This window comes from Mus musculus, chromosome 10, assembly GCF_000001635.26.
Source record: "Mus musculus strain C57BL/6J chromosome 10, GRCm38.p6 C57BL/6J".
In the NCBI taxonomy this organism is placed as follows: domain Eukaryota; kingdom Metazoa; phylum Chordata; class Mammalia; order Rodentia; family Muridae; genus Mus; species Mus musculus.
This window is the reverse complement of record NC_000076.6, coordinates 116,524,564-116,536,747: the sequence shown is the minus strand read 5'-3', so window position 1 is coordinate 116,536,747 and position 12,184 is coordinate 116,524,564. Positions and strand designations below refer to the sequence as shown.

The following is a 12,184-nucleotide window of genomic DNA, read 5'->3' as shown; positions in this document are numbered from 1 at the left end:
AGTCCTAGCTTGTGATGTGCACCTCCTTGAGCACACAGACGTTTGAAATTAAACCCAGGAAAACAAATTCTTCCTCAGACCTAGGGGAGTTGAAGTATTTTCTAGGTGTTACGATCTTTAAATTGCTAACTTTCTCAATGGTTTCTCTCTGTTAAGTTCTAAAGTTTTACTTTTTCTGAGAGCCATGTAGGGACACATATCCCTCAGCAAAGCATTAGATTAGTTTCCTCATTCCTTTTAAGAAATGCCTTAACATTCTTGAAACAGAACAGCTTTTGTTGAGTAGAGGGTTTGTCGTGTATTCTAAACGCAGAAGCTTTTCTGCTGTGAACTTGTTCTCTCATTTATATTTTATAGTTTTAACTCTGTGTTTAAGATGGAAGTACTGGCTGTCCTAGGAGGTTTCAAATCCGCTTCTTACAGTGCTGGTTACGAGATGATTCTTTACTGGGTAGATGGACCACACCTTTTCTCCCATAGATTAACATTATTATATGACGTAGAGCTTTGGTTATAGAATGTATATTTAGTGTTTTATGATTTGAATTTGAACCTGTATAAGGCTTATTGATAAGTAAAAATTGAAGAACATGTAAAAAAAGAAACACAAGATGAATTTATTCACTTTGAGTCATGACCAAATTTTCGGAGGACGCATTTTGGTTAATGCTTTCTGGAGCACATGCAGTTCTCTGGCAGAGCTGGTTGGAAATGCTGTCCAGAAAGCGCTGCAGACCCTAGACGCCAAGTCTCAGATGCAGAAGACTGTCTCTTTTCACCTTTGCGTTCAGACATTGGACACTTTCCATTCGTATTATTTATTCAAAAATATACAGACTCTTTCTCAAACCCTTGGGAAGGACTATTAAGGCACGGCATGTTCTCCGAAACACTGAATCGCGAGTGTTTGCAGGCCCTGGGTTTAAAACCCTTGTCCATCTCCTGTCTCTTCCCTTGTCCATCCTGTCCCCTGTCTCTTCCCTTGTCTACCCTGTCCCCCGTCTCTTCCCTTGTCCACCCTGTCCCCTGTCTCTTCCCTTGTCCATCCTCTCCCCCATCTCTTCCCTTGTCCATTCTGTCCCCTGTCTCTTCCCTTGTCCATCCTGTCCCCTGTCTCTTCCCTTGTCTACCCTGTCCCCTGTCTCTTCCCTTGTCCACCCTGTCCCCTGTCTCTTCCCTTGTCCATCCTGTCCCCTGTCTCTTCCCTTGTCCATCCTGTCCCCTGTCTCTTCCCTTGTCCATCCTGTCCCCTGTCTCTTCCCTTGTCCATCCTGTCCCCTGTCTCTTCCCTTGTCCATCCTGTCCCCTGTCTCTTCCCTTGTCTACCCTGTCCCCTGTCTCTTCCCTTGTCCACCCTGTCCCCTGTCTCTTCCCTTGTTCATCTCCTGTCTCGTCCCTTGTCCATCCTGTCCCCTGTCTCTTCCCTTGTCCATCCTGTCCCCTGTCTCTTCCCTTGTCCATCCTGTCCCCTGTCTCTTCCCTTGTCCATCCTGTCCCCTGTCTCTTCCCTTGTCCATCCTGTCCCCTGTCTCTTCTCTTGTCCATCCTGTCTCCTGTCTCTTCCCTTGTCCATCTTGTCCCCTGTGTCTTCCCTGCCCGCATCAGCATTTACTTGCCCACTGTCACTTACTGAACAGTCACATTGTCAGCTTTGATTTCTAGGCTATTCATGTGCATTAGAAATTAGAACTGATTTTTGGCTGAAATTTGGGAGGGGGTTCTCAGAAATTAGTAGAACTATTTATAATAATTGAGAATCAACATAGCTGGTTGAAAATCTCAGTTATGTTGCTAAGTAAAAAAATCTCTTAGATTACAATATTACAATATTGCAACCGTACAATATTTCACATGGTTTTAATGACCTGGAATTTAGGCACCCCTGCAGTAAGATTTAACCTGACAGACTCCCCATGGATAGTTTCCAATGCTAATTAATACTTCCTGGTAAAGTTGGATAAATTTGTTGTTGTTTGTATACCTTTTCCCTACTTGGTAGACAGGAGACAACCTGTGTGTTTGTGGAGAGTATTGAACTGACAAAGAAGGTTAAATTCTGTATTATCAATTAAAGTAACTTGCCAACATACCCCATAAATGCTAAGAAAGGGGCAGGTTTGCCGTTCTCTCCACACCCTGAGCACTCCCAGTGCAAATTCCATAGTAGGAGGAACACAAGGGTGCCCCGGAAACTGTGGAGCATGCTGGTGCAGATGTGGGCTCTGCCTGGCTCTGCTGTTTGTCGGAGTTTCTGGTCCTTGCTGGCTTTTTGTCTGTTTTGAGACAAAGCCTTTCTTTGTTAGTTAGGCATGCCAAAAACTCAAAGCCTGGTGCTGCAGAAACATCCACAGAGCAGGCTCAGCTGCCTCTTGTACTGTTATAGGATGGATGATTTTATGACAGCAAAAGGAAGCCATAGGAGATTGCCTCCACTTTCTAGATCTGTCTTACCTATTGATCATCAGGGTTTGGATTATTAGCTTCATAATGAAATTTAGTGTTTGCTTATAGTCATCTTAATTTCTTGAAAGATTAAATTCAATTCACTCTAGAAAGTAATATGTTAGTTTATTTGAAACGAAGAAAATTGGTATACGTTAATTTTTTTGTATTCCTTTCTACTTGAAGTTCTCCTTGGGTAATATTTTTCTCACATTTTTTTTCCTTCACATCCTCTCCCTATCCCCTCCCTCACCCTCCTATAGTCCCACAGTGCTGAGAATCAACCCTACAACCTAGCAACAGCCTTAGCTCAGTGGTTGTTTGAGGATTTTTGGTCAAATTCAGGCCTCCTTTTTCTGCTTCCTGAAGTCTATGCCCAGCAACAGTTACTTTAAATTAATGCGCTGCTGTTTGTTCAATTATTTTTATGCTAAAATTAATGTGAATTTCTTTAAAATAGATGTGATTGGTGTTGTATAGATTGTTGTCTCTGGTGTATAATCAGCCCATGGTTTTGCACAGTGGTCTCTGTAGTACCGTGTGATCATAGCTGCCTTGCTTTCTTTGTTGCTCATCGCAAAGGAAGGACCTTTTTTTGTTGTTGATAATTATGTTGACACCCTTAATATTTTATGAAGAAAACACACTATAAAGGATAAGTTGTATTTATGTTTGATTGTGGGTCGACTAAATGCTTAATAGATTAGGATCAAAGCCTGTGTGTGTCGTTATCAAATGCATACATAGTCTAGAGCAGGTTACTTAACTTCCAGTCCTGAGTTTTTCTTGATAAAAAATATGGGATGCTAACTGTTTGCTAGCTTTGCATTGTAATGATGGTACAAATAAGCTTTGCTTGTTTGCAACAGGTCTTCACTGCGTAGCCCCAGCTATACAGCAACTTGCCGTATAAACCAACCAGGCTGCTCAGACTTAGAGCTCCAACTGCCTCTGCCTCTAAAATGCTAGGGGTTAGATATGAGCACCACCTGGCTTTTCCTGAATCAGAGCTGAGAAAAGAGTCATTTTACAATTAGGGTTATAATAGATAACGTGCTTTCTTTTTACTGATTAAGAAGAGCAGACCTTGTAATTTAGCATTAAAATTTCAAAGAAGAGTGAGTGAGCAGTGGGCAAGAACACTTGACAGCCAGCCACGTGTACAGAGGCTGGGGTAGAAAGGAATTTGAGCAACTGAAGGTTTGCCCATAGTGTAATGGTGGGAGGGAAGACTTTTTTGAAGAGAGGTCAGAGAGATTGATTACAGAGCTTATTTATTTGTTGAAGAAATTTGATCAGATTCATGAACATAAATTTTCATTTAAATTGCTTAGATGGAGGAAAGTAGATTTAAGGAGAATGAAGAACAAATAGATAAATACCTGTTTGGATGCTGTTGGAGTACCTTGTGCTAGTAGACTACAGCAGAGAGAAAACTGTTGACGTTGTAGATGCTTAGAGTAAGTAAGTGTTTGGAGTTTGAGTAGTGTAGACTAGTTGCTGAGATCACAGAGGCAGGAGGAATTCGTGCTGTCGTTACCTGTACTCTGCCCTGTTGACCTGGCACTGGAGGGCCTGCTTTTCTCACCCAGCACTTTCCTCAGAACCTGTTCTGCTTGCCATAGAGAAAGGGTTTTGTTTGGCTTGGAATTTGTGGGTTTTTTTTTTGAGGGGGGGGGGGTGCTGTTTTTGAGTTAAGCTTCATGTATCCAAAGCTGGCCTAGATCAATCCCAGAACTTCCTGCTTCTGTCTCCCACGGCTTGGAATTCTGTGTGCTGCAACACCTGCAGGAATCGAAAGCTGTGTTTCCCAGGTCTCTCCCTGCTGAGCTTTCTCCTAGGGGTTTGTCTCTGAAGCTGCTCTTCTCCCACTTTACTATAATTGGTTAAGGGTTTGTTCAGGCATTGCACTCATTCACGTTTCCTTAGACAGGCTTATGACCTTGTATTTGAATTTCCTAGTTCATTCACAAATGTGTCTAACCAGATTGTCAGCTTGTTCAAGACTACAGCTTTTATTCAAGCTTTGTCATTCGTCAAGTAGGGTTTTTCAGAATGCATGTAGTTTCTTGAACATTAACTAAGATACATGTAGGAAGGAAAAAAGCAGTCAGTTAGAAAGCCCTGGTACCATAAAAGCAAGACATGCTGGATGTGAAGAGAAAATGGAAGATCATGAGTTGGTGCATCAGTTTTAAATTTGTCTCCATTGATGAAGTTATACTTTGGGAATACAAATGCTAGAACCTTCCGTTAAGATTTGAGAAAGGTTTTGGAATCATTCTGTATTTGTTACCAGGAAAGAATCCCTTAGTCCTGAGATGATCTTTTCTCAGGGATCAGTCACACCCAGTCCAGCATTTGCGTCCTCTGGATCTCAGGGAAGAGTGGTCCCAGAGCTCTTGATGGAAGGCAGGCTGTTTGCTCAGTATTGTTATTCTTTGGATATAGCTACACCTAGGCCATCCTACTTTTTCTATTTCCAGCTCTTGCTTCTGGTTCTATATGAAGCCACAAGTGTATTTTCAAGTTAAATTTACAAAGTAAGCCGAGCAATGGTAGCGCAGAGGCAGGCAGATCTCTTGAGTTCGAGGCCAGCCTGGTCTACAGAGTGAGTTCCAGGACAGCCAGGGCTACACAGAGAAACCCTGTCTCGAAAAACAACAACAACAAACAAGCAAACAAACAAAAAATTTACAGAGTATTATAGTGTTATTTTCCCCACCATTTAAAAACCTTAGAGCCTTGCCACCACCCCTTTTCTCCATCATAGTCTTCCTTAGATAATGTTGTCTCTGAAATTGTTGGTTAGATTATCTAAACTTGAAGAGTTTTCAAAAAAATTTTATAATTATGCAGACTTACTGAGGCTGGCTTTGAATTAGTGCATGTAAAATACTAAGAATACCACAGGAAGGGATTTGAGAGATGGCTCAGAGGTTAAGAGCACTGACTGCTCATGCAGAAGTCCCAAGTTCAATTCCCATCAACCACATGGTGACTCTCAAACATTTATAATAGGATCTGATGCCCTCTTCTGGTATGTCTGAAGACAGCTACACTCTACTCTTATAAATAAAATAAATCTAAAAAAAAAAAAAAAAAAAAGACTATCCCAGGAATGTGAATTGGGTACTGTGCCCTCCTAAGTAATAGCATAGTACAGTTGGACATCCACGCCAGCTTAGCGCCTCCATTCTGCCCCAGCGTAGTTCTCTGTACTTTCTGAGACAAAGAATTCTTTTTGAAGAATGAGCTTGGTAGAGAAAATTTAGTATAAGCTAACCTATCTGTGTGCTTTTAAAAATATATAACTTATTAAGTCAAAGGAATGATGAAAATGTTTTGATTCAATGTCTCCCATATGAGGAATATTACATTTTGGTATATAACATCATTCCTAGGGGAATGTTTGTGCATTTTATAATCTGGTCTGAGATTCAAGAAGTCAGTCAGTTTGTAGTGTAAGTCCTTGATCAAAGAATGTAGCAATCCTTGTTTCTGATATAAAGAGGAAATGTTACTTAATTTAAACTATTTTTTTTTAAAAATACTTACAAAATTTACTTTTTATTTATACAGTATAGTGAGGCGTTTCATTATAACATTGACACACACACTTTTTCATTGACAGAGTGTGGTTTCTAGATTCCCCTTATTCTCTGCAGAAAAAAATATTTTTCTTTTTAATGTTACACGTATCCACTTATCCTTATCTGCTCTTCTTCAGAGTATTCAGTCATCTTTTATCCCATCATCTCTCACCACATCTGCCTCCTTTGTAGCCTTAACCATCGTCCTGCATCACCACTTTCCTAACTCCTCCTCCCCTTCCATCCTCACACAGTCCATTTTCACACACAACTCAGGATCAGTTGTAAACATATGGTAAGTTATATCACTCTTCTGAGCCTCTTCAGATACCAGAACTCTTGATTTTTCCATCTCACATAGATAAAATAGAAAGTCTGCAGGCTTCCAGCGTTCTATTTGCTATATAGTGGCTTACTGGTGGATTACTTAAATTCCACACAGTATGGAATGCAGCCTATAATACATCAGTCATACCCCAGAGGGATTTGTCTCTGTATTGAGGGCTCTTTCTATAAGCATTGCCCTGTGGCTTTTTATTTTCCCTCCTTTTTTTTTTCTTTCCATTTTTACTATGCTTACTCATTGTAAAAAAACATTTTGCTATCCTGGTCCCTCATGTGTAGAATGAAGGCCCACCTGTTCTTTAAAATAAATCTAGCTTTAAGAAAAATAATACCCCGTCCCCTTTGTATTCTGCCATGGATGAGAAGCTCGTCATCCCTGAGCCTAACTCTCGGCAGGGTTCAGCGGTGATTGTTGTTAGTTTGCTGTTAGTGAAGTCCCGTCAGCGGTCAGTCTTCTCGGTGACATGTGCTTTTCCCTTCTCTTCTCCCTCTGCCCCACTTGTCTCCCTTTATACCCGACCCCTGTACTCAGTTGAGAAAAGGCAGAATTGGTAGGAAATATGCATTCCTGCATTTTATGGGAGACATTTTATTTTCATGGTATTAGGGTGATTTATTCTATATAATTTCAGTTTTGGAATTTTAGGAATTCCAGGAATTTTAGGAATTTAGAACTGGCCTTAATGATATTATGTAAAACATTTCACAACAAAGTTGACCGTGTATTATTTTAATTCATTCATGAGTATAAGTTTAACCTGGATGTTGAGCTATGTGTGCTACATGCTGTTACCCATGTTTACTCTTTCTCAGAAGTAGAGCTCATTAGCAAAGGTCCTGTAAAGACAGTTTTAAGTAGATTTGTAATGTTTGCAAAGCAAATTAAAATAACATATTTACTGGATCTAAATTTTTTGTAACTGTTTATTTTTTGAAATTAAACCCAGGAAAGGATGTTTTTGCCTCCGTATAAGAAAAAGCACCTAGAAGTCTTATTTAGGGTTTTACTGCTGTAAACAGACACCATGATCAAGGCAACTCTTATAAGGACAGCATTTAATTGGGACTGCCTTACAGGGTCAGAGAGTCAGTCCATTATCAAGGTGGGAAGCATGGCAGCATCCAGGCAGGCATGGTGCAGACGGAGCTGAGAGTTCTACATCTCCATCTGAAGCCTGCTAGCAGAATACTGGCTTCCAGGCAGCTAGGACAAGGGTATTGAAGCCCAGGCCCACAGTGACACACCTACTCCAAGGCCACACCTAATAGTGCCACTCCCTCAGGCAAGCATAGGCAAAGCATCACAAGCATGTATGGCCCTTCTCTGAAAATATGTAGTTTTTGTTTGAAGAGAATAACCTTAGCTATAGTGAGTGACTAAGACATTAAATTTGATTTGAGTGTACTTAGAAAATATACTTAGGGGCTGGAGAGATGGCTCAGTGGTTAAGAGTGGTTAAGACTGCTCTTCCGAAGGTCCTAAGTTCAAATCCCAGCAACCACATGGTGGCTCACAACCCTTCGTAATGAGATCTGACGCCCTCTTCTGGTGCATCTGAAGACAGCTACAGTGTACTTAGATATAATAATAAATAAATCTTAAAACAAAAAAAATATATAGTTACGTTATTCAAGTCTCTGAACTTGAGTATATGGTAGGAGTTAGAAGACATCCTGACCTAAATTTCCTCATGTGGCTAGACTAAGTGACACCTTCTTGTAATCCCAGAGCTCTGAGGTGAGGAGATTGGGAATTGGAGACCAGTCTGGGTTGTATACTGAGAGCTTAGATAGAAACAAAACATAAACAGAAAGCCTATATAGAAACAATACTGAAACAGAAAGCTCATGTTGGCCGGCTGATAGTTTTGGAAACTTAAAAAAATTGCATAGATTTTATAGATTTTGGTATAAGCTTATAATTGTTAAAGTTTTAATAAAGACATTAGAAGCAAAAGAATAAGCAGTAAACAAAACATAAATTTATACCAATATGATAAGTTTGTTTTGTTGTATGTCTAGGTAGTTGTGACTTGACATAAATTCCAGAATGCCTTCCCATGGTGGTTAAAAAATGCTGCACCCCCTTAAGCCCTCACACTCTTCAACGTTCTAAAGTAGACATAGTATTGACACACAGTTTCATATGTGAAGACTTGGAAATTTTAAAAGAAAAAAACCCTGTGTTTGGAAAAATTGTATTTGGAGCTATAATTATTCATCAATAAGTAATTTGGTTGTATGTGGGGCCGTGAAAATATACCATATAGTCAGATTTGTATCTTTATCTGAGTCCCATCACCCTTAGTTAATCTGTTTCAGGATCGTAGCAGTACGTACTCATTTTGTTTCTGTAGGGGTAAAGTAAAGCCAGACTTCCAAAATACTACTCTTGATAAAAGTAATATTTTTGTCTAGGTGACAAACAGCATGTTTGGTGCTTCAAGAAAGAAGTTTGTAGAGGGGGTGGACAGCGACTACCATGATGAGAACATGTACTACAGCCAGTCTTCTATGTTCCCACATCGGTCAGAGAAAGATGTAAGTTACGCTGTCTTTCCTCAGCAGCGCTGCTGTGTTCCCTGAAGGAGGAGCGTGTGAGCTCCAGGGGATTGTCTGTGCTAAGCATAGGTGTAGGTCCTGGGGACAAACAGATAAACCTTGCTTTGCCATGGGGACCATTAGTATCCTGGGCTTCTTAAACAGTAGTAATGCTGTTATAGGAAGTACTCACGGACATGCGCTAAAGACTGTAACTTTGGGGTAATCTGGGATTTTTGTTTCATGATAAGTATTTTTTTTATAATAAAGCAAGTGTACTTACAAAGTTAAGCGAGCACATTTGTACGTCTTGGCTGTAATTCTTGCTTGCAAGTTAAGAATATCCTTCTCCACAGCTACAGAGACCACAGTCAAAAGTCTTTGGTACTGTGTAGATTCTACAGCATAGGTATGCTTTGGAAGAGTAGTGGATCAATAATTCCTTCCACATGAAAGGTTATTAAGTTTATAGGCTATTTTAAAATGAATGAACTTAAGTCATTTCACTCTAGTTTATCCCTTCATAAAGCCAGTTCTATCCTGAGCTGTGTATCTGCCCGACTGCTCTTTTCCTTCCCGTGCTTTATACATTTGCTATTTCCTAATTTCTTTAGCAGTGTTCTCAGTTCTGTTTTAAATGTTTAAAATAGTGACAAATGTCCTTTTTAAATTAAAGCTAATTATTACTAATTCACTCACCATTTTTCAGAAGGTCAACCTAACTTAACATTAGGAACCTATCCCATTTCCTCAGGCCCAGCCTTTCTTCATTATTGTTATTTGAAAAATTTGTTGTTTTAGAAATGAATAATCAATACTGTATTTTCCTTCCAAATTTTGTGTGCATTGGCATTGTTTATCCTTAGTGTGCCTTTTAATACCGTATGGAGTAGTGCCACCTAGTTTTATAATGTTTCTTGACTATCACGCTATTTCTATTTGCTGTGCATTATATTGAAGTATTATTTACATGTGTCTGATTTAAGAGTTGATTCTGAAGATTAAAAAGTTAGGAGTATAGTTGGGTGGTAGAGCAAGTTCTTAGTATGAGCAAAGCCTTTGGCTCAATTTCTAGTGTTGCAAAAATGGTTGGGTGTAATATTTGATAGTTTTATTGCAGAAATTATAATTTTGTGCACTTTACTGTGGATATGTAATAAAAGCAACATTTTCTAGAAAAGTGTAATGGATATGCTGATGGAAGGATGTAATTAAGAACATATGAAGATTCAAACTGAAATTCAGAATTCAGCTTATGTAGACAATGAATAACAAAAAAATGTCTCTGAGGGCTAGAGAGATGTCTCAGCAATGAAGATCACTGGCTGCTCTTTTGAGAGGGCCCAGCTTCTATTCCTGACACTCACATGGCAATTCACAACAATCTATAATTCCTGTTTCAGGAAATCCAATGCCTTCCTTTGCTCTCCTTGGCACTTCATACCTGTGGTACATAGACACACACTCAGGCAAAATACCTATATTCATAAAAATAAATACTTAGAAAATAAAACGTGTCTGCCTTCCAGGACTACTGTGATCTTAAAATCAGAGTCAGCATATCCACTTTACCCAGAGGCTCACATATATTAACACTATTCCAACAGTTGATTGTCACAGAAATGATAATATTTTCCTTCAGGAAATAATAGGGCTAATTAAGAAGTAGTATAGTAGGCAGATGAAGAATGAACTCAAAAGCTTGTTTACTTTACAAAGTGCTTGTATTCTGACTTTGCCTGTAAGCAAGATTATCTCAAAACTTTTGTTTCTTTGCATGGAAAATTGTTGCTATTGCTATTACCTTTTTCTTATCACAAACATACAGGCTGACTGTAACTTTTAAAAGTATAAATATATAGATCAAAAGATCTCAAATCTAGTTAGGACTACTTCACTGTTAGAATTATAATTTTATACTTCAGATATTTTCATCAGAATTCTTACAGTGAAAATTCCTGGAACATGGTGACGTCTTTCACCAGAATGTGTGTAATAACTTTTACTCTCATCAGCATTTGCATCCTCCATGTCTTTAAGAGTACCAGCCCATAAATCTTGGCATATAGACCAAAGTAGTTTATTGTTTTGATGTGTAAGTTTCCTTTTTCATTGCTGTTACAGAATACCAAAGAGAATTAACCTAAGGAAGAGAGGATTTATTCTGACTCAACAATTGTGGGAGATGACTCTGTCATGTCAGGGAAGGTATAGCATCAGGAGCCAGTGGTGTGAGGGTAGAGGTTGGCAGCTGATCCCAGCACATTCACAATCAGGAAGCAGAGCGTGAACAACAGAAAGTGGCTATAAAACCTCAAGATTCACTTGTAGAAAGGCTCCACTCTGAGGGTTCTCCGACCTTTCCAAACAGTGCCATCCGTTGAGGACCAAGTGCTCAAACACATGAGCCCATGGCAGACAGTTCACTTTCAGTGTGTCAAAACAATGTGCGTGTATCAAAGTTCTCTAAATGTAAAGTACAGATGTAATACACATTGAGCAAACGGTCAGTGACCACACGCATTTGCTGCCTCGCTAGTGTCTGTGCCTCCCTGTGCTTCTCTGGTGTCTGTGCCTCCCTGTGCTTCTCTTGTGACTGTGCCTCCCTGTGCTTCTCTTGTGACTGTGCCTCCCTGTGCTTCTCTTGTGACTGTGCCTCCCTGTGCTTCTCTGTGTCTGTGCCTCCCTGTGCTTCTCTGTGTCTGTGCCTCCCTGTGCTTCTCTGTGTCTGTGCCTCCCTGTGCTTCTCTGTGTCTGTGCCTCCCTGTGCTTCTCTGTGTCTGTGCCTCCCTGTGCTTCTCTGTGTCTGTGCCTCCCTGTGCTTCTCTGTGTCTGTGCCTCCCTGTGCTTCTCTGTGTCTGTGCCTCCCTGTGCTTCTCTGTGTCTGTGCCTCCCTGTGCTTCTCGTGTGACTGTGCCTCCTTGTATTTCTCTCATATCTGTGCCTCCTTGTGCTTCTCTTGGTAGGATCTTGGCCTCTTCTTTTATTGCAAGTAGTTTTTGCAAATTCTCCTCTTTAGTTTATTCTTTTTATATTACATAGTTATTAATCATTTTATTAAAATGATCCTTCCTCTTTAAAATATCATTATGGTTAATAACAAAACATAAAAGTTATAGATATTAAGGGAGTACCATGTGATGTTTTAATATGTCTACATTTTGTAATGGTTAAATCAGCTTAAATCATTTCTGCAGTTTTCATTATTTTGAGGCTTTCTGTTTGTTTCCATGTGTGCGGACTATTGAACACGGGGCCCGGAG

The 12,184-nt window shown here is 39.8% G+C and overlaps 1 protein-coding gene across 32 annotated transcripts in view; it reads left to right on the top strand.

Moving 5' to 3' along the window:
• Cnot2 (CCR4-NOT transcription complex, subunit 2) overlaps positions 1 to 12,184 on the top strand; it is a 96,741-nt gene that overhangs the window by 45,153 nt on the left and 39,404 nt on the right. For 25 of the 32 annotated variants that reach the window (NM_001359247.1, NM_001359251.1, NM_001359249.1 and 22 more), the window contains one exon: positions 8,799 to 8,921. The exons of the other annotated variants lie outside the window; for them this stretch is intronic. In NM_001359247.1, coding sequence (NP_001346176.1) covers positions 8,799 to 8,921 — 123 coding nt within the window. Of the gene's footprint in view, positions 1 to 8,798; positions 8,922 to 12,184 lie in introns of those variants that run through there. 32 annotated transcript variants of the gene reach the window in all.